Source organism: Centroberyx gerrardi, chromosome 13 (assembly GCF_048128805.1).
Source record: "Centroberyx gerrardi isolate f3 chromosome 13, fCenGer3.hap1.cur.20231027, whole genome shotgun sequence".
In the NCBI taxonomy this organism is placed as follows: domain Eukaryota; kingdom Metazoa; phylum Chordata; class Actinopteri; order Beryciformes; family Berycidae; genus Centroberyx; species Centroberyx gerrardi.
Genome location: NC_136009.1, coordinates 28,145,288 through 28,168,492, shown reverse-complemented (window position 1 = coordinate 28,168,492; position 23,205 = coordinate 28,145,288). Strand labels below are relative to the sequence as shown.

The 23,205-nt window shown below is 42.5% G+C and overlaps 1 protein-coding gene across 1 annotated transcript in view; it reads left to right on the top strand.

Moving 5' to 3' along the window:
* The window catches only part of myo10 (myosin X), a 157,940-nt gene that overhangs the window by 13,931 nt on the left and 120,804 nt on the right, over positions 1-23,205 (top strand). Inside the window, exon 2 of the mRNA XM_071897130.2 lies at positions 22,705-22,803. Within this exon, the coding sequence (XP_071753231.2) occupies positions 22,705-22,803 (99 nt within the window). The remainder of the gene's footprint in view (positions 1-22,704; positions 22,804-23,205) is intronic.

Sequence of the window (23,205 nt, the reverse complement as noted above, 5' to 3'; positions counted from 1 at the left end):
GTCGTTTCCCCCTTTATGGGCCTAAATGGTCTTTAGTGGTGGAAACCAGTCTAAGCCCAGTTAGTTCACCGTCGGGTCATCATTGATCCAGTCCTGCACATCTAAAGAATTTTCCAGAGTCTCAACAAACTAAGCATGAATTTCATCTTTTGAATTTGGTCTGGGAATTCCTGTATTCATGTGAGTTTCATTTGGCCAGTTTTCCTCAGATGACGCCGGAGAACAAATGCTTTTGTCTGATTCTGGTGACTAATAAGTCGCAGATAGTAGAAAACATTGTTTCGGTTAATCAAAAGCTTGTTTTTTCACTGAAATCGGGTTGCATGGAATGAAGCAATGTGTAGCGGTTAAGACCCCCCATCTTTGGAAACCATATACAGTCTGCTCCTTACATATGTTCAAATCCTACCAGTTTTCTCCTTAGTCACCCCTATTCTCAACTTTTCTACTTAAGATAAAAAAAAACCCACTAAGGCGTGCAGACTGCCCACCTTTGATGTTCTGATGACTAATAGGAATAGGAATTAGTTTTCCTGTGGTCTGGTTGCATTAAATCTGGCAGCTTTTTCCTTAGGGAAATATTTCAGGGACTTTCTAGAGAGCAGTAGAAGTAGAAGATTCATAAATGCGGGTGTTATTCAATGTTTGTGATGGGATACACAGTGTTGGTGGTGCAGCCAGTCCTTGCGTTTGTTTTAACATGCATGAGGTGTCAAATGGGAGGGGTTTACTGCATCAGGGCAATTCAGGCGTCAGTTAAGTGGAAAGTGACAGTTAAATATTCTAAAGTGATACAAATACTCTCTTGTGATAAATTGGCAGTCATTGTATTGTCTTATGTGGCAAACCCCACACACTTCTGGCACCAAAGTACAAAGTGTAGTTTTAGTTATACAAACATTTCTTGGGAGGCAGAATTATCTCTGCAGGCAGAAATAATCTGATTGGTTGAGTTCAGTGGGCGGAGCCAAAGAACCACAGGTTTTGAGTGCAAGTTAGCTAACTGGCAAACTTGAAGGGCAAAGAAGGAACTCTGGTCAAAATATAAATAAAAATTCATAACAGTGGCACTAACTAGCTTACCTAGATAGCTATAGGCTAGTATGGCTAGTTTGAACTTGGAAGGTCAGCTAGCTAACTAGCTAACCTAGATAACTTAGTGTGGTAGATTGTATTTTTTCAGTTAGTTCATAATATTAGCTTCCTCCTCCTGTCTTACCTCTTGTCTTTTTCACTGAGCTTCAGTCTAACGTTACTTAGCCAGAAAAACTGTGGTTCTTTGGCTCCGCCCACTGAGGTTTAACTCAACCAATTAGATTATTAAAAACTATTTGACTAAGTAACTGGCTAACTATTAGACATGACAGCAGCAGCAAAGGAGACACTTTTCACACAAAATGTCAAACTTTGCCAGCACACACACACACACACACACACACGTCACAGCTAGTCACCCACGGAGCACACACCCTGGTTGGGCAACAATAACCAATTCTGGTGTGCCATATCAGCTGTAGAAGCTAAGATGTCATCTCTGGTACCAGTATTATTGTACTGTATTATTGGAAGGATTATGTATTGAAATGAAATATGTATTGTACTCTGTTGTATTAATGAAAATGAAAAAAAAAAAAACATATTGATCAGAAGAAACCATCTGACCAAGGATCAAATCCCTCCACAAACTTCTCTCCTGTGTCTCCTTTTCAGCCTTCCTTCTGTCTCAGTAAAGAACTAGAAGGCTGAAAAATAATCCAATTTGCTATTACATCAAAAAGACACAAAGTTAAATTGATTTCTTGATCCTTCAAACATCCCCTTAGGATTTTGAATCAAGTCTCTATCTCTCTTAGTTTCATATACAGCTAAAAAAAAAACCGATAATTGTCTAATGGCGGAAATCCCAGATCCAGATCACCTCCAAAATCGAATCAATTGTTCCTTGGCCCAAGGCCGATCTGTCCACCAAAATTCATGGGAATCCATTCTTAAGTTTTTGAGATATGCTGCTGACAGAGAGACAGACGGACAAACAGGAGTGAACCCATTTCCTCCTTGGTGGAGGTAAAAAAAAAAGTGAAGGAGAGTGAACAGTCCCCTCTCCTTTTTAAAAAAACAACCAATCCCAGTCATGGCTCTTTGTAAACCACGGAGGCCCCCAAAAATGCCTGACTAAAAATGGCAGACAAAACCCTATTGCCTTTTTCTATGGACGTTGCATGTGTGACTCAGTGAGGAGAAAACAAGGAAGTTGCCCAGCAAGCATAACTGAGATTACAGCCTGGGCTTGTGGGATTCACAGTCGCTTTGTTCTCCAAACCAAAAACAGCTTGAAAGCGTCTCTTCGTTCAAAAAACGAATAATAACGAACGAGTATTTATTTTTACCTTTCATTTACCCGGGGATAGATGACTGTGCATGGATGCTGTTTTTCAGCAACGCAACGGCTTCACAGTTACTCTCACCTGGGAGCTTCCCAGTACAACCACAGTCTCCTACTATCCACCACTGAGTTGAGGGTTAAATAGTTTGCTCAAGGGCACGTCGACAGTAGTTTCTGACAGTCGTTTTTGAGGTGGACAAGAGAGTTTCTCATTCACTTTCTCCAGCCAGATCTTCCCCCAGCTGCTCCAGGATTCAAACTTGGCAAACTTCTCTAACCTCGGACAGACTGTACCTCCGCTCTTGGCTGACTGGTGTGAGAACGAACCAAAATGGCCGTCGCCCGGACAGAAATATTCCCTCTGAAAAGGAAGGAGGCGGCAGAGCGAGACATGAGTCCAAACAGGAAAAGCAAGGGAGAATTTCCTACTTCAAAGCTGTTGGTTTTCAAAGGGCCGCTCCAAATCTCTTTTGAACAAGTTCATCTTCCTTTGCGTGCGCAGGATAAGCGTGTTTATGTTGTAGTTGGGGGGTGAGGGTGGCTCGGAGCTCATTCTGTGTTGTTTCATGTGGCCGTCTTGAAATGAGAAGCCAAAAGCATCTTCTCAGTCCTCTGTAGCCGGGCCAAAGACAAGGTGCTGGCACTAATGTTTAAATAATGACCCATTTCAAAGAAAGTGAAGCACTCTTGAGCCAAAGAAACAATGAATGTGCTAAAGTTACAAATGGGCAGATGACTTGATTGCACTGTCAGGAGTTTCAGATCAGCAAGAGCCTATATTAGAAATGGCTTTTGTTTGGTGGATGCTTTCAGCAGATTGGAGTTTTAGTTCTACCAAAGAGGCAGAAATAACCTGATTGGTTGAGTTAAACCTCAATGGGCGGAGCCAAAGAACCAGTTTTTCAGAGTGCAAGTTAGCTAACTGGGAAACTTGAATTGTAAAGAAGGAACTCTGGTCAAAATGTAAATAAAAAAGTAGAAATGGCACTGACTTTTTTTCATTCATTCATGACCATGGCACTCAGCAGCTAGCTAACTAGCTTACCTAGAACTTGGAAGCTCAGCTAGGCTAACTAGCTTACCTAGATAACTTTTTTTCAGTTCATAGCAGAGCGCTAGGCTTCATAATATTGGCTTCCTCATCTCTTACCTCTTGTCTTTTTCACTGGGCTTCGTTTAGCCAGAAAGTTCCACCCACTGAGGTTTAACCAATCAGATCATTTCTGCCTGAGAGGAATGTTTATAGAAGTAAAACTCCAAAACTTCAATCTGCACTCTTTTATCCTTTGCGTCTTACAGTATGAGAGAGACATTTTTAGTTTGGGTGACTCTTGCTCCCCCATTAAACCATACAGGACCATGTTTTTTTTGTTTTGCTTTTTTTTTTTTTTTTTTTACAGCTGGCTAGAGGTGCATGTAGGCCGACGAAGTAGCCGACTAACAATTCCTTCAGAAATGGTGAGGTCAAGGCTATAAACACAAACACCTGTTTTCTGCATTAGTCTCTGTTCAAAGCCAACCCCCCCCCCCCCCCCCCCCCGCCTATATCAAATATTCAGGGGGAGTTGCTGCCTGCGTTCCATATCGTTTTTAGAGTTTCCCTTGCTGACCAGATGCCCTGTGTGAGATTTCCACATTGGCTTTTCATTATGAATTGATTGATTGCACATTGTTTGTCTAAATTCTTTTCGACCTGTGTTTATGTGGGGAGATTTGTTTGGCATGCATGCTGCTTTGCTCAAGGGAACCTCAGAAATAGCGGTGGCAGTTGTATTGCTGTATCTTCAGTGTGAGTAAGACATGCTTTTAACCACTTTTTCAATAATTGCATTGCTCAACAGTGAAGTTTCCGTCAAACCAGTTTTATGTTGATGCAAATATAATGGTTCCCTGAATGCTCCTGTGATAGCAGTCATAGTCAGATGCTGCTGAACTAGAAGATAGAGCAATTTTAGATCACACAGTCAATAAAGACACTGTACTAGGAATTTAACCAACTCAAAGTCCTTGGTTCCATTTTCATTTTGTCTGTAATGTCTTTCATTTGGCTCTGCACTGAATACTGAATACATGGCTGAGTCATGAGTAAACTTTGCCCTCATTATGAAAGTACTGTGTCACTGGCATACAGTGTGAATGAAGAATAATTGATTAGAGTGAGTCACCGGTTGCTTAGAAGAGTATAATGAAGGCTATTGAATTGTTAATGAGACACGCTGACTCAAACAGACTCATCTTCACTGCTCAGGCCTCAGGAAGAGCAACTAAACAAATGTTCACTGTCAACAGCATTTCATCGACCGGCTCGGAGGAATAAATATTTCAAGGTGACACATTTGTGTGTTGACTGAAAGCTAAAGGAGGGTGAATGTTTGCTCACAGGTCTTTGTGTTCACGCCACGGACCATGAACCTATTAATGGCAACACTAAAGCAAGCAACAGCTCATTTTAAAACCTTTTTTCCCATTTTGAAATCTATGTAACCTTTATAAATAAGATCCACTGGGTCTCTTGCCATGATTATAGTGTTATTGGTGGTTGGTTGTTCAATTTGGTAAATTATAATATTAGTGTTTCTAGTGGTAAAGAGGTAAAGTGCCTTCACTTTCATAGCAAACTGATGATAATTTCTCCCTCTAAATGGGTTGAAATTGCTGGAGAATCACAACAGGTTATTATATTAATGGGCGATTATTACATTTTAAGGGGTGTAGCATATTATTAGCCAAAGATGTAAAACTAATGTTGTTACATTATTAATCAATAATGTAACAAGTTGAGTTGTTACATTGAGTTGTTACATTATTAGTCAATAATGTAACAACTCATTAAGTAACACTTTACATAATTTCTTATAATCAGACAGAAAATCATATTCAGTTTCACATCACATCAGTAACTATACAGTTGCTCCACTACGTATTCAACACCCTCACTTTTTTGTATATTATGTTAATTATGATTAGATTGATTATACATTATTACTCTGATTCATGCACTATCATGCCCTCACAATGTGCTTATAATATGCTTATGAAGCCTTATAACGCAACACAAGTGTTTCCTTTACCAACAACTCAAACAGTAGGATACAGTTGTGTGCCATCCCACAGCAGACAGAAGGAGGTGTGGAAAACGACACCTCCCTGTTAAGACTGAAGCGTCCCTGACTCCCTGGTGATTTCCAGGGTTTCGCCACGACATCGTCAGGCTCGGCCAGGCGTGACCCGGCCCGTCAGCGGCGGCACCGGGAAACTCACACACCTACGTGAGTCAGCTGGGTTTCACTAGCAAAGCCCACAGGTTGATCTAGAAAGTCTTCAGGCAGACGCGTTCAGACAAGTGGGAAGGCCATGGGCACATTTATTAAAGATGAGGCGAGTGAACTTGTTGAAAATCAGGATTGGGTGTTGAGTAAGGAGCACTTGACGGGTTTATTTCCAAATTGTGAAATCGTGTTTGTAACGGGAGAGATAGTTCCTGAAAAGTTTTGCAGGTGCAAGGTTTTCACTTGACAGCGGTGATATGTTAATGACAATATTGTCTTGTATTTTATATCAAAAAGTGTTATTATCATACTCTGTGTTGAAAAGCAACAGTAATGTGTCCCAAACTTGAAACCCAGATACAGTGATCAGAGTGTGCAGGTTCAGGAAGGACATGGACAGGATCCCAAATGTTCAGATACTGTGAAATTCCTTCACGCTTCCTTCACCGGGACTTTAATTGAACGTGTGGACGAGGTGTGTGTCGACACGTGTGTGACCGTCAGGCTCGGTGTCAGTGGTAGAAAATGACATGTTGGACAGCACACGCCTGCAGAAGGGAGTTGAGAAAGTAAACATGCCAGCAGTGTGATAATGACGGGCCTGCGCTGAGGGAAAACTGTTATTACAGCCAGGTACACAGCGCAGGGTTTATCTTAAGATTGTCATTGTAATGGATTTTGTTTTCCTCGTCTGTCCCTGTTCTGGTTCTGGTTCTGGTCCTGTTCTGGTTCCAGCGCAGGTTGCAGCAGTAAAAGTGTTCTCGCACTGCAGAAATATTCATCTTGACAAGTCATTTAGTCGAAACTGGGATCCTAAAATCTTATTTTTCTCAAGGAAAGTGAAAAAAAATCTGCAAATGACTTGAGATTTCACTTATTTTCAGTGCAAATCTACTTTTGTGAACTGAATCTGCCTCGTTCCAATATATTTTTGCTTGTTTCCAGACAATTTTCTGAAACTGCACTAAAAACAGGGGCATTCTACTTTTTTTAGGCAACATAACATTTTAAACAATGCAAAATTACAATTCTCAATACTAAAATACTCAATATCTTCATTATCTTATCTTAATCTAGCGCAGTCTCTGTTTCGGGGGCCTTTTGGCTTCTAAAATACAGTATGAATGGGATGTTAGAGTGTATTTTGGATGTGAGGTCTTTCCCCTACATGTATGGGACTTCTAATGTTTGTTTGACATGTGAACAAATTAGCATTGTGTCCATTAGTTTGCGTGTTTACTGACATATCACTTGCCACCGCAGTGACAACACACCCTGCTGCGGTGGTTTCTCCAGCGATTTCTTTCCAGCGCTCGGCCTATTCTAGTTCTCCCACGATTCATGAAACAGGCCGGTTGTTATTCCCCGGCAGTGTGATCGCCGTCCAACCAAAAGACCTTCCAGATCGTTCCCAAGTCAGCTGCAAACTCACATGGATACACCCTACAGCTGCACTCCAGATCCACAGCGACATGCCTTTTAATTATCCACAAAGCAGCTGAGAGGGAGACTCAAGATGATCTGAGTTCATCTCCAAACTGCCGTATATCCATTTTGGGGAGAAATAATCTTAATCTGAATTTCAAGTTAGAATCCAGTGTGCAATAGTGATATTATTTTATCAGAAGAGTACAATAATTTGTTTAAACCTTGTGTTAAGTCCCATAGATGCTGTGGAAAGACCTCAAATCCAAACCCCAAGATAAACGCCGCAATGTATCCCATGCATGCTGTATTTCAGAAAACATTATTTATTTTAAAGTGATAATCCACAACATTTACATATTTCAAAATTCATGCAACAACAGAAAATCCAAGCTCCGCCCACACTGTTTGATTGACAGGTGATCTCTGGGAAGTGCAGTGCAGAAACACCACAGCGATGAGCGCTGATAGGGAATTCTGCGGATTACCACTTTAATTTGACTCTACTTTTATTTGGAGTAGGTGTCAACTTTTTCAAATGCTGGATATCTCATGTCTTGTCTGAGGTGCAGATGAGAAGGCTGAGGCTCGTCCTGATAACCTGATCACACACAACACGAGGAGCATGAGCCGATGAGCAGCTGCTTCCTGTGTGTGTGTGTGTGTGTGTGTGTGTGTGTGTGCTGAGCAGAGCGCAGCCTCCAGTCAGCGCCTCGGCTCACACCTACTCTCTGAAACAAGAGTGCGCTGAGTGACGTGACCTTTGACCCCTTGTGACCGCTGCTGCGTTAATAATTCAAGTGTGCCAGGTGTGAGCTGTTGTTTTGTGTGTGTGTGTGTGATGTGTGTGTGTCTGCTAGTCTATGTGTAAACAAAGCCTACATTAAACTGATTAGCACAGAAATCCACATTTAATTTGTTTTAGTTATAGAAACATTTCTCTGATGCAGAGCTGCTCTGGAGGCAGAGACAATCTTATTGGTTGAGTTAAACCTCAGTGGGCGGAGCCAAGGAACCACAGTTATTATTTTTAGTAGTTTTATCTGGTTAAGTAATGTTAGACTGAAGCCCAGTGAAAAAGATAAAAAAGTTTGCCAGTTAGCTAACTTGCACTCTGAAAAACAGTCTTTGACTCCGCCCACTGAGGTTTAACTCAACCAATGAGATTATTTCTGCCTTTGAGAAATGTCTGTAGAACTAAAACTCTGAACCCCTACCTGCTCCTGGCTGCCCCCTGACCTTTGACCCCTCTGCTGAAATGTGTGCATCTACATGTGTCTGAGAGGGAAATACCAAGAAATTCCTAATCCCACTTAATGTAATATGGCGACTGAAATGCTCTAAAACCTCTGAAATAATCTTATGCTATATGAAGTATTGACCTTGAGCGCTGTTGTAAGGGTTGATCATACACTAAGCAATATTTGGGCAATGCAGATGGGCAACACTTTCAGCAACAGGCAACAAAGTGAGATGCAGGGTCAAAAATCTTTCAAAAAATGTATTTAAATCTTGCCTGGCAACACGATGATCCTGTGTGTTCAAAGCAACAAAGTCGAGGCGACTCCTTAGATGCTGTTGCCTATCAGAGTTGGGTTAGTAAGTAAGTAAAGTTTATTTATATAGCACCTTTCACAGAGCAAAGTCACAAAGTGCTTCACAGGAGTAAAATAGTTAAAATAAGACCATCAAATAGTAAGAAACAATAAAACATAAAAACAAAAGACATAAAAACACACAGAAATACAGACACAAGAGGCTAGACAAAGGCCAGTCTGAACAGATGAGTCTTCAGCTGCTTTTTAAAAGTGTCAACAGAGACCGCAGATCTTAAGTCCAGTGGAAGAGCGTTCCATAGTTTAGGTGCCACAATTTCAAAGGCTCGATCACCTTTTGTTTTGAGCCTAGAGCGAGGGACGACCAGTAAGCCCTGGTCAGAAGACCTAAGTGACCTGCTGGTAATGTAGGGATGGAGCAGGTCGCAGATGTACACAGGTGCCTGACCATGCAGGGCTCTATATGTGATTACAAGAACCTTAAATTGAATCCTAAACTTGATGGGAAGCCAATGTAAGGAAGCTAAGATGGGTGTGATGTGAGACGTCCTGCTGGACCTGGTCCAGGTTAGGGTAGATGGTTTAGTTGCCCTGTGCATCACCACCCTAAGAAAACTGTCCCTGTGTGAACTCCCACTCAACACACAGCTCCCCAAAAAAAGTAAATATGGCCAGCTTTCTAAATGTTGACCATCTCCGAGTTGAGTCTGGGCTCTAAATATACTCCGACCGCAGCGGCTCTGAGCTCAGCGAAGGCGCTCATGCTGAAGTCATCATCGGTAAAATAAGGCGCTGGAGCCAGTTAGCACGCGGAGGCGGGGAAGCCTGTTTAAAATTTATCCTGTGGTCAATGTAAAGGCTCAGAGTTCAGGATGCAATTCTTCAAAACAGATTTCCTTTTACTCATTTTCCATTTTTAACCAGGTGCGTTTACAGCGCCATGTTTCAGTCTTCTCAAACATCTTTATATACACTGCAAACAGTGACAAGCTGTCCAGTGATTTTAACTTGTTTCCAGACCTATCAGCTTATTTTGTGATATTTTTAGTCAAATTCTCTCACTGCACTGGCAGATAATCTTGCTGGTTTCAGTAAATTTCACTTGATTCATGCCAATATGACTTCTTTCAAGAAATCATCATAAAACAATGAAGAAAATCTGGAAACAAGAAACTTTCTCCAAGACAATTTCACCAAGTTTTTACCAAGTAAATGTCCTGAAAAAAGTTACATTCTCCTGAAAAAAAAAGTCAAATTTGTTGAAATCGGTAAAACTGCTAGTACAGTGAGATGATTTCACCAAAAACATCCTAAAATGAGCTTGATAAGTCTGGAGCCAAGATAAAATCACTTAACAAGTTTTTTGCAGTGTAGTATAATTTTTCATATATTTCAGAAAGTAAAGAAAAACTTGGCAGAGAAAGATTTTAACAGTGTAATAAACCAGCAAGGGGTTAACTTAAGATTTATCTGACATGCTTATCCGGAGCGAAGCTAGACCTTCTGAAGGAGTGACCTCATCAGTGCTATGATAGTTATTCCCTTATCATGATGAAACTAAGCCAGTAATCCTGGAGCCGGCTGGCCGAGGCCATCGGGGCGGTTTGTTCACGCCGCCGTGGGTTTTCTGTCCGTTGAGATTTGGATCTGCTGCCACCTTCACCTTCCTCTCTCACACCTCTCCATCTTGTGCAAACTTCACTTGTTTCCTCCCGGATGTTTCGGTTTTTGCAGCGGTGGTGGTTGAGTGGAGTTGAGGATTTCATTTCCTCAACACCATGTCTCCATTTTAGGGGGGATAAAATCATTGCCTGAAGTTGATCACTCAATATCTAATAGTGAGATCCAGCTTGCATCTTTTTAAAAAGCACCATAAAGTACCTTAATTTTTCATTTTTCAGTCATATGGTGGATATTTTAATCCTATAGTGGATGTTTTACTTTGGAACAAGTTTTTCTGGGTTCGTCTGTTTTGGTCCTCGTCTTTGGTTTTAGCTTCTGGCAGTGCAGCATAATAGTACACTAAAACTATTCTTATTTGGAGGCATCGATGGTAAAAACAGTAATTTTAGCCATTAGCTAAATATTTTTTTGTGTTTTTGGAGAGAAAGTAGGTTACACTGTAATGTATTATTTTAATTTCACATTTCCTCCAGCAGTGGGTCAGTTTTCTTGCTGCGGTGCGGTGAAGCCGCGGCAGCTGAGTAAATGTAGTCCAAACAAATCACTTTTACCCTTTTTCCTTTTCATTATTCTGAGCACACCCTGCTTCTGTCTGCAGCTCTCTAGTTGCATTCCCTCTTTGTGCAGCAGATCTTTAGACTTAGAGAAAAATATGATCTTATTACACATTTGGTCCTCCTGGCTTCCCAGTCCGGACGGGACCAGTCACACCTCACTTCCCATCGTAGCTTAAAAAATAATCTCAAGAAATATTTCACATCCTTTCCTACCTAAATCACACACCCTTCTCCCATATATTCCTCCTCTACTTTCTCTAATATGCTCTTGTTTGAAGTTGAAAATAATCCTTTCTACCTCCGCCTCTGTGCTTTTATGTCTTTTCCGAACTCTTCTCTTTCATTCATGATCGTTCCAGAGTGGCTCCATCTATTGAAGGGGTGATGTGACCTCTGACCCTTGACCTCCTTACTACTGGTTGCTTGCAATGTTGGTGATCTATGAATTGCAGCTTATTCTACTGAGCATCAGCTAAATGCCTAAAATGTAAAATGTACCTGCTACTTTTCTGTGTTCCTGATCACATGTCTGACAGCTTTATTAATGTCTTTCAAACACTGGGTTAGAATAGAAAGATGCGTCGGAAGAAGATTAGAGTCCAAAACTACTGGATGTGATTGGTTGAGTTAAACCTAAATGGGTGGAGCCAGAAAGCCAAATATTTTTGGTAGCGCAAGTTAGCTAGCTGGTAAACTCTGCTGTCTAGGTAAGCTAGTTAGCTAGCATGCTGATCTTCCAACATCATAATGCCAAGGTGATGAATGAATGAAAAAATAAGTCATTAACATTTACATTGACATTTTATTTCTTTGCAATTCAAGCTTGCCACTTAGCTAACTTGCGCTCTGAAAAAAATGTGGTTCTTTGGCTCCGCCCACTGAGTTTTAACTCAACCAATGAGATTATTTCTGCCTCTGAGAAATGTTTGTAGAACTAAAACTCTACTGTACTTCAAGTCCTAGCAGTGTCTGTTTGGCTGCTATGAACTACTCCATGTGTTTTACTGCGGCCACTGCTTTACATGATCATGTGATAGCAATTACTCGCAAATCATCCACAGTAGAGCTTGTGTCTTGTGTGTGTGTGTGTGTGTGTGTGTGTGTGATAACCACAGTCCTCCTTTCTCCATCATCATCAGTCGCCTCCAAAACAGCCCCCACTCTGTCGGGCCTGCATCAATCCCCAACCAACCACTGACCGCTGACTTCCTTTCTCCCACAATGCAATGAGTCACTGCGTTCGTCCTCAAAGCCTTGGGAATACATGTGATATTTTGGGGAGGGTGTGACAGATCTGAATAACTAACTAACTAACTGATAACTACCGTATAGGAAGATTTTCATTCCAAAATTTGAAAACACAGAACAAAATGACTGTCTGCATGAAAGTAAAGCACAATATAAGTTTCTATTAAAGTTATGACCCATTGCTTACAAAATAGTTGTGTTTTTGAATTAGCTGACTTTCTGAAACTATTGATTGGACGTTTCAGTAACAAAATTAACTCAAAATAGACATAAACCGTTTTGGAATTAAACCCCTTATGTTTGTGTAGCTCTTTTGCGAAGAAATGTATAATATAGAAAATAATAAAGGTAAAAATCACCTTTCAAATCACAGTTGAAAAAACTCCTGATTGGGTGTTTAGTGGGAGCGTTCTGTTTGAAAGGCGGTGGGGACGCAGCCAGGCAGAAATGCTGCCACACACATGGTTTTATTTAACCCTGTGCAGCCTAACAGCAGCGTTTCACATCCATTTTTCCTCCAGAATAGCTGGAATTTAGCTTTTATGTGCCTCAGTTACAAGCCGAATGAGTACAATTAGGCTCTGATTGGGCTCTGTTGTTCTGTCTTCGCTCTGCAGCCACATCAAGGCCCTGCAGACGGGAAAGTGTGGCTTCTGGTTTGTTAAATCTTTTTTTTATTATTATTATTATTTTGAAGGGTAAAATTGTCCCCTTTGTGTTTTTTATGTTCGTGTTCGTGCTCCGTCTTTTCTCACAACCTCATTTGAGCATTTTCTCCAAGCTATCATACCATGTACATATCAAATCCAGCATCCAACAAAAACTTTTATGGTTTGCTTTATCCTTCTGGGGGCCCAGATGGGTGGGGTTTGCCATGCAGGACAACACAATGAATGAGAAAGTTTAAACAATCCTCAAAGTATTTGAAAGTCAATTTTGTACACTTTTCTGTGATTGACAACTTACCTGACACCATCTGAAATGTCCTGATGGTGGTAAACTCCACCCGCCTGGTACTCCAAGTGGGTTAAAACAAATTATAAGAATTATTTGCAGATACTAGTTGACTAGATATATGTATAGACACTCAAATGTTCAAGTTACTATTCAAAATGTGGCTTTACTCTCTAAAAAACCAAACTTTTCCTTCATAAACCAGAAAGACGCATTCATACATGATCATATTCCCTACCGGTAATTCATACATGATCATATTCCCTAATTCATACATGCAGATTTTGCACATACTGGCTTGTCTAGTATCTGCAACTCTCAGTTCATTCATATTCGAATGTGGAATAACCTTCTTTGCCCTCTGACGAAATGACACAGCGTGTCTCGTGAATTCCAGGCTTCAATAGACACACACTGTTTGGATAGAGTAATATGTGGCATGACACGCCGACTTGGGCGGTTAAGTGCTATCTAACGTCTTATTAAGGAGTATTAAGGTCTGCAAACTCAATAGGAGAAGCTGAAGTGAAGGCAGCAGTTCCTTTGGCAGATGTTGTGCATTTACTACAATTAGTGCTGCTGTCTGGGACGCCATTTACCCAAAGGGTTCTCAAATTTTGTCATGAGCAGGCTCCCAAAATGAATACGAATTAGACCAAAGACCCCAATTTGATAAGATTTCGCCCCCAAGGAACCCTGTCAGAGAAGATTTTCGGTGACTTGGTACAGAATTACACAACTGACTATACTGTACGGGGCGACCACATGGGGAGGGGGAAAATAGTCGTCCTTCCCATTGTGCTAACATCTAAGGAGTGAAATAATCGTGAACATAAGCCCTTCTTGATTTTGGGACCCCCTGGAACCCTCTCTAGGACCCCTGGAGGTCCTGGGACCCCCACTTTGGTAACCGCTACATGAAAGGCATGCTTGGGCTGCTTCTCGAGGCCCTGAGCAGTGCTTTCACTATTTTCATCGGAGCAAAAACAAATTCATGTATTTTGGGCTCCGAAAAAGTAACTGCAGAGAGTCTCAGAAGGCAGACTTCAGTTCTAAATGGATTAAAGAAGGAGAGTTTCGTTCCAAAATGAGATATCCAATATCTGAAAAGGGGACACCTACTCTTATCAAAGGACTGAAATTGAGCGGCGGGTCGGGTGGCGGGTCGGGTCGGGCGGCGGGTCGGGCGGCGGGTCGGGTCGGGGCGGGTCGGTGGACGGAGGCTTTGAAACGTCTCATTAACTGTTTTTATGTTCTGCTGGTTCATGATCTACCTCCGGTCCCTCTGACCACATGACACACAGTCAGAAGCATGTGTGTGTGTGTGTTTAAGTGTGTGTTGGCTTGCAAGTGTGTATATTCATGTAACTGTGTGTGTGTGTGTTCCTCGTGTGTGTGTGTGTGTGTGTACTCCTGTGTGTGTGTGTGGGGGAGTCTTACAAGTGTGTACTCAAGTTGCTGTATATGTGTATTTTTGTTTTTGGCAGTTTGTCTGTTTGTATGTACTCATGCAATTGTGTGTGTCTCATTATGTCTGTGTATGTGTGTGGGTGTGTTTGTGTATGTGTGTATGTGTGCTTGTTTTTGCTTGCAATTGTGTATTCAAGTAAGTTTGGTTTTGTCAGTTTGTTTGCTTGTACTTATGCATCAGTATATGTGAGTTTGATCATGTATGCATGTGTGTGTATGTTTGCTTGCAAGTGTGTATTCATGTGTGTGTGTGTGTGTGTGTGTGTGTGAGTGGCTGAATGTATATATGTATGTGTGTGTGTATAAGAGTCTGTTTTTACAGGCAAGTGGGTTCCCAAGGAAGTGTATGTGTGTTTTTGTCAGTTTGTATGTTTGTGTGTACTTGCAATTGTATATGTGAGTTTAATCATGTATGCATGTGTGTGTGTGTGTGTGTGTGTGTGTGAGTGTGTGTCTATGCCTGCTTTTCTACATAGTGTGAGGCTTTCCCAGACTTTTCCAAAAGTCAATACAGCAAGCTAATCAGTTCCCAGAAGCCCCGGTCTTGACTTTGTGTGTCCAATCATTCGAATCCAAATAACCTGTCGGCGAACCCGTGTTGATTGGTTTCTCCACAAAGGCTTTGCGACTTGATTGGTCCGTGCCACATGCTGGCAAAGGTTCAAGGTCAATTTGCACTAGTATGCAGACTTCCTCCTGGGTGCTTTTCCCAGACAGCCCTTCCCCACTAAATGCTGGTGCAGAGCATTGTTTCTATTGTGTTGTCACTCACTATCATCGTAGGGGACCGTGCTGAATACTTTCACAGATTTTTTTTTTTTTTTTTTTTTTTACCCTCAAGGCACAAATTCTTCAGCTAGTTCTGCAAAAACTCACAAAAAAATGGGTATGTGATTTGTCCTGAAACAGCTGCAAGTTTGTAGGCAGGAAAATGTGTAAATCTCACCTTCTGCCTCTGAGCATGTGCAATTTTTACCCTCCAGTGGAGATTTATGACTTTCAAAACCTTGCGCTGTCTGTCTTTGCTCCCGTCAAAGCGGAAAAACCTTCAGGCAAATTAGTAGTCTGACAGAAAGGCTCATTGGAAATGAAAAAACCCAAAAGTAAAGGTTTGGAATGAGGCAGAATGATCATTTGGCTGCCAAGTAGCCTGACTGCATCCTCCAGTGTTTTAGTTTTGAAATGAACCGTCTGCATCTGTGTCTGCCTTCTTACTTTCTATTGGCTGGAAAAGACCCAAACAAATTCAAAACAAACACTAATCACGTAAAGTGAGGCCGTTACTTACTTTTAACCTCAGCCATAAAAAGCGGTTCCCTCTAAATGTTAATTATTAATCCGTCGAATCAGCCGACCTGTGCTTATCTGTCGTGGCAAGGGCAAAGCAAAACAAAAGCCCTGATACTGCTGCCTGTACCCTGTTCCCTGTTCCCATTAGCGTGGCTTAAACAACAATGGGAGAACATCAATGGCTACAGAAAATATCTTGAACAAAGAGGTGATAATGGCGTCTGCTCCTGCCTTGCATCTGTTAAAAAACGCCTGCTTGTCTGCTAACAATAATACAGGTTCTTTCAACAAGATTAATGAGCTATCTTTTGTCATTTGTCACCATGTATTTGCCCTTAGCACCAGACACCAATAATGAGTCTTCTCTTGCATAATAAGTCACTGTTGTATTCATGAATATTACTGTTGATAGATGGACAAAAACCGTGCATCTCCAAGAGGAAAGTTTGTCAGGAATGAAGACATGAATAATTTATATGGGTTTTTATGAGATTTCAAGGACCCAGGGGTCATGAAACTCGCTCAACCATGGAAACTTTCAAATTCAAGGAAGAAAAACACCGAACACACCTGTACTCAAACTTTCAAGATCAAAAACAGGTGGATAAACCATTTCCCTCCCTTTAAAACATCACATAAACCGCGCATGACGTGCTGCTTCTCATCCCGACAGCAGTCGTTCACCTTTGTTCCTCCCGAAAGCATCTGCAATTTCAAAAGCACCAGTTTAGCCTGTGGTGAACACAACCTCCTCCACTCTCTCTCTCCCTGTCGTTCTCTCCTCTTGGCCTGATGTTTGAGCGAGACAACATGATGAGGATGTGGGGCTTGTACAAACAAGAGGGAGATAATCTGTTCCACTCGGCCGACTGCGGGGAACCTGTTATTTTGCTAGCGAGAGGAACTTTTGCCCACGAGGACGTAAGGGGGGCGAAGACATGGGACTGTGCATCGCCATCCATTCCTAAAGGGCTAATGTGCATATCAGAATCATGCTAATAGCAAAGGATAATTACAGGTAGTTGTCTTTGTGACTTTGGTGGAGAGACATACAGGGACAACAGGAACTTATATGATGATATATATGGGGATATATGAGGAAAAGATGTTCAGAGAGGAATAGTCTTCTTACCCTAAAGGTTGATTGCTCATAGGCTGTTGCATATAAATGAAAATGGATTGTTGACTGAGGGAAATTTAATTTTAACTTGTTCAGGTAGGCATTCAATAACAGACTGAAAAGTAAATAGTAGCACAGTACACAACTGGACAGTACTAAACAAAAAAAATCAATAATGATGACCCCATCGATCCCAACAATGGATGCAGCCATTCTCCAAGCTTTGTTTTTGAGATGTTTATTCCTGTCGTCTTTCAAATAGAAGTTGTAGGGAACTGGGAAGCTTTGGATGCCTTGAATCAATTTCTCGCTCATTTTGCATGACTGCGAAAATCTTCGCCGTGGCCGATGTTTCTCGGGTCGACAAGCTTGTTGAGCGTCCGCCAAGTTTCCCAGGTCACTCAGCTCTGTAGGAAATGAACAGACTGGTGACTTGTTGAACTTGGGGGTCCCAGACTCACATAGTAGCGCAGTACAAACTGCTACACATGAGAGAGAGACAACAGGACCTAACATCCAGTGCACAGGCACAGTGGAAGACATAAGATAGACAGTAGACTATACATATCACTCTTCATGAATATGTCCAACATTCAAAATGATAAATTTGCACACTTGGGTACAATCAAAGTAGAATAATTCTACAAAATTTCACCTCCAACGCTGTTCCACCATGAACTTTACTCTCTATAACAGCAGCAGTTGCATGTCCGCCACATAAATACAGACACCAGCAAATACTACCAGTTGTTTGGGAGAGGGCCGCGATGCCGAGGCTCGCACAAAACATACCAGCAGTTGTGTTGAGTCACAGTTTTACTGCGCACAAAAAAAAAAAACCCACACAGGCTCTCCCATTGAGGCCCATCGCTCTGACAGAGAGGAGAGCTGCGGTCGAACACAAGACTCTGTTTGTTACGGCAGAGGAAGTGGAATCTCCCAACGAGACAGCTGCTCATTCCCGACCCCGCCGGCGTACGAACGCTCCCAGCACCGCGGATCCCCGTTTCCCAGCCCCCGGCGTCCCATAGAGAGAGCATTAGCCACACATGTCGAGCACCAAAAAGGTTACGGAGGGAAAATACACGCAGGAGAAGGGTCACTGCCTCGGTTTTGCTCCGAGGGCTTTCAGGGTGGGAGGTTTTGTGTTGGTGTTTTGGTTCTGACCGGGAGGAGGTGTCAGGACTGGGTAAAGGGCCAGAAAGGAGCGTCTCTCTAGACAATCGGCACATGTGGCTGACATCTTGACTGAGGCGAGCCCGTGGATTTAGTGCAGTGGGATGTGGTGGATTGGCAGATCTTCACACCCGAACGCTTACGGATTTGAAGAGATATCTAGCATTTGGAAAAAAACCCAGCAAGCATTTCATGGACAGCGATGTGCAGGAGGAGGCCAAGTTCAGCGTCAACCCAAACGAGCACCAAAGTTTCACAATATGAAATTATGGCACAGTGAATTTCATATTAAAACAGCTTTAGAAACTGTTTTGAACTGATACCAGAAAGATATTTAGGTCCCGATTTCACATAACGATGCAAGCAGCAGCTATAGACGACTACGGATGCTGCCCCAACTTTAATTTTGGCTATTTTGACTATTCAACATCTAAATGTTTGCTGAAGTGACATCTTCTCTAACAAAATCATTGCTGACATAATAGAGAAATCAGAATATCATTGAAGTTATTAGCAATCCTAAGTCATTTGCTTCCGAAATCCAAGTTTTAATTAATACATTTCCACTTAACAATGGGATAAATCACTTTTTTATCAATGAAACCCCTTCATTTCATTTTCCCCACAGCCTCTTTCTCAGTTTAATAATCTCACCCTTCGTAGAGCTCATACAGCGAGGTCTAAGGCCACTGACTCAGGGCTCCTCCTCTCTGTGAGATAGTTTACTCAGGTTTAACTGGAGAGGAATGAGAGGCACATAAGCCTTGTTGGTGCAACAGCTGGGCCTTGATCCACTGGTCCCAGTCTGACTCTCATGTGTTGACATTACCGCGGCTGAGACCCACTTTTCCTTCATATCTCTGCTATTGTGGAAGAACCATGTGATTTTTATTTTTCACACTCAAATTGAAAGTTTATATGGTTGTTTATGTGTTGAGTGGGTTTCATGGCCCCTTGAAAGCTTTTATACCCGGTTCCCACTGGTCATGGATTTATAGAATATTATGGAATTTATTTTGAGAGGTGTATTCCAGACAGGGAAGGGATCAATTCAGTTTTTGGGAAGACACAGAATATCGGGGGAATTTTACAAATGGATCACTTTACAAGAATATAGCTGACTACATTATACAACTTTTCACACATTCATTGCATTAGCTGGTGGTTTCAAGCCCAATTTGAGTGGAATCCAGACTCTTAAACTCTTCAGAATAACAACATTAGCAAATCAGGAAGGAATACAGTTTTCAGGTGTTTCAATTTTCAGGAAGCGTTCCGACTTAGTCATGCAAAGTCATGGAAAAGTCATGGAGTTTTACGTCGGGGCCACAGCAGAATCCCATTGTATGATTTAAAAAATGCATGGACATCTTTCTTTCTTGTTCAGTGCTTTTTACAGATACATGGTTTTCATCCGTCAACAGTGATACGTTCCCTGATACTTTTCTTTTCATCTGAACGGACAAATGAGCGATCTTTGATGTCTGCTTTCAGGCAATCGCCGGTGATGAATGAGGAAAAAGGAGAGGGGAAAGGAGGCAATTCAAAGGCTTTTGGCACAGAGCCATAGTTTTGAAATGGGCTAGTAGCTCAGTGGGTGGGGGGGATGCGACGGGGGGCGGAGGGGTATAGAGCGAGGGAAGGAAGGCAGAGGAGGGGAGAAGGAGTGGATTAAGGGAGGAGGGAAGGGGAGGACAATAAGATAGTGTGCCACTGTCGGATGCCTCTTTCTCTTTCCTCACCAGTGTGGGAGAGAAAGGGCAGGCGGCACACGCTGCCCACAAAGAGCATGGAGGGGGGGCTAATACGCTTTAATAGTAGGACACGAAGGGCTGGTCTTTGGTGGTGAAAGAGCCGTGAAAGTGTGCCTCTCCTTTTGCTCCTAGAAGGGACGAGGGACACTCAATCAACCAACAATCCCCCCTCCTCCTCCTCCTCCTCTTCCTCCTCCTCCCCACCAAACCCGATACAAGCGTCCAATTATTCTGGCAAGGTTGTGCACATCAGGAATGCCCATATGGCCTTGGCTGGTAAACAGCACACGCCTTCCCTTTGTGCGTGTTACAATGGAACATCTCCCTTTGTCGTGTCATGATAGACTGTTTGGTTCCCTTTGTAGCATCACAAGAGCCAAATGTCAGCCACTGTGACATTAGAATGGAGGTTTTATTGTGTATGTCCATATCTGTTTAATGTAATAATCCACAACATTTTTGTATGAATAAATTTCCCTTTTGCTCCTCTATATCTGACTGATATAACTCAACAGTGATCCAACTTATATCCAGTTCATAAAGCTTCTCCACTGTCTGTTCTAAACAGCCGGTGTCTGGTCGCTCTTTCCTGGGAAAAATCCTCTGCTGCACAGGAAGTGATGCGTTTTATGTTTCTGGTTTGTTTGGAATAAACAGAAGAAGAAGAACTGGGTAGTTAGCATGAGCAGTGATAGCCACCATGGCTGAACAGACAAAGAAAAGAGAAACTCAAACTGCAGCAACAGAAAATCCAAGCTCCGCCCACACTGTTTGATTGACATGCGATCTGTGGGAAGCGCAGTGCAGAAACACCACAGCAAAGAGCGCTTAGCAACAAAGATGGAGATTAAATATAAGTTTTTCGTTTATAATCTTGCCAAGCAGGTCACAACAAAACAATCAAGAAACGACTCCCTCAAACTTTGTATGACGAAGCCGACGCTCTCAGAAAAAGTCGTTTTTGTGAATGTGAACGGTCGGGGAAGCGGTGGGAGATTTCTAGGATCAAAAGATGAGTTATTTTATGGCTTTCCTCTGTGCGTCAGATTTATCTCTCCCCAGGAGATCCCGGGACCTTTTGAAACGTGCGGTTTCCCTCTTCAGAGAGGACAGCCGAGGGTTTACAACAACACACAGCTCCCCATTGATCTACTGCTGACACTGCAGACCTGAGATTTAGGTTGTGTGGGTGTGTGTGTGTGTGTGTGTGTGTGTGTGTGTGTGTGTGTGTGTGTGTGTGTGTGTGTGTGTTTCTAGGACAGGCGAGCTAGACCCCCTCTTTCCCTCTCCATCCATCCATCCCCCTTTTTCCCAGCCAAGTGCCTCCCCCCCTCAGCCAGACCAGGATGACTGTGTCAGAATTAGGGCATATGGGTCAAAGGTCATTCATATGCCCGGTTCAGAAAGAGGGGGCCTCCGCCGGTCGCAGCCAATCCATTCCACAAAAATGCAGCGTTTGTTTTTCCCATTACCATTAGCCTGTCACGCTAATGAACACCGGCACATGTGGCTATGCGTTTAAGAAGGATCCACTTGGAGGGCCCCTTCGTTCTTTAGCTTGGTAATATTTCAGAAAGGGGAGCTTAGCAAACCACGATTTTCTTCTGTACACCATACAAAAAAATGAACCTTAAAAAAGTCATGAAGGGGGTCAGAAACTACACTGTACCTTTTGCCACTTGGGTATATTTCAAAAAGCAACAGCAACAAACGGTACAACTCTGTACTCACTTTAGATAGGTAGAGCTATGCAAGTGGAGAACAGGGCCAGAGCCAAAAACATAAAAAAAAGAACCTCATACATGGACGGCTCAGATTCAGACTTCCTTCCTAAATTTCCCCAAATTCGGTGCTAATTCTACACAAACAGAGCAGGTTGGGGAAACTCGCGACCCAGTTACTGTGATTAAATATCCAGCTGTTAGCCGGGGGAAATGCTGTAGCAACCAAAAAGCAGTAAATTCGACGGGTCAACAGGTATAAAAGTCTGTTCTGAGGAGAAAGGTCCTGCGCTTCCAGCCACGGTCACTAAAGCGCTTCAATAAACATGCAGGTTTACAAGCCTCCGGAGAGTGCTGGAGCCTGCAGGCGGGTAGCAGCCTCCCGAAACCCAACACCGCAATACGCTTCCTGTGTTCTGGACAGCTGTGACCCTATTGGCCGGAGAAAGGTTGATGCCGTGGTAACGCCATGGCAACACCATAGGGAGGTTAATGCAGCTGCATGTCAAAAGTAATCACTCAGCGCCTGTGACAGCAGCGAAGTGTTTTGATAATGAGCGTGATGTGGAGGGGGGGGTTTATACGTTTTCCACGAAAAGCATAAAAAACGTAAAACTTTCTCAGCTTTTACACAAATGTAAAGTGGTAGAAGTGGCCATTTCTGCACTGGTATCAGGCAAATTTACCATTATTTGCCTTGTCATTTACTTCATAAGAGTTGCAGACTTTAGACACTTGGTTCAGCCTGCTTGGAATACCAGATCGGTCATTTTTACCACAGAATTCAGAGTTTCAGCTAAGTAGTAATTCACTAAAATATATATTAAAGTGACTTTCAAATACTTTTAGGTGATTGATTAAACTTTTTATGGCTTTGTGTATTGTCCTGGTATGGTAAACCCCACCTACTCAAAGGAGGCTAAAATTAATACCAAAATTACCTGGAGATACTTTGTAACCCAGGTTTGAAGCACATGGTCTTTTCCTTTGTAGTTTTTTGCCGTTTTTCTTGATGTCAGACTGTTATGGATTTGTATTCTTCAGTAGTGGAATATCACCAGTACCTGTTGGGTGAACGTGTTATTCTTCTGTCTCCAGGGTGCGCGGGTGTGGTTACGGGAGGATGAGCAGTACCTTCCCAGCACCGTGTCCTCTTGCTCTGGAGGAGTTGTCGTCTTTGCCACAGACTACGGCCAGGTAAGAACCACTAAACGTCCCACCACACCAGCACCTTCTCTCCTGTGTCTCCTCCCGCTCTGCCTCCCTCTCAGCTTTCCCTTTCACTGTCTCAAAAAAGGAAAAGCACAGAGGGAAGTGGACTGCCCACTCTCCTGTCTTTCCCCAACCTCTTGTGGGGCTGACAGATTTTTTTTGTAAACCTTCAAGAGAGCAAAGGCTTAAAGAGGTCTATTCATAATTTGGGATCAGCTCAAGACTGGGCAAATCCCCTAAACCCCATATGCTTCTACATTACCTCTTTGATCCACATGTTGTCAAAACAAGGGATATGGAAGGGGTGGAAGGGCATACGGTATAGGGGTCAAAGTGGGTTTTACATGTGTTTTGGCTTGGTTATCAATAATTAAAACGAGTCATCCT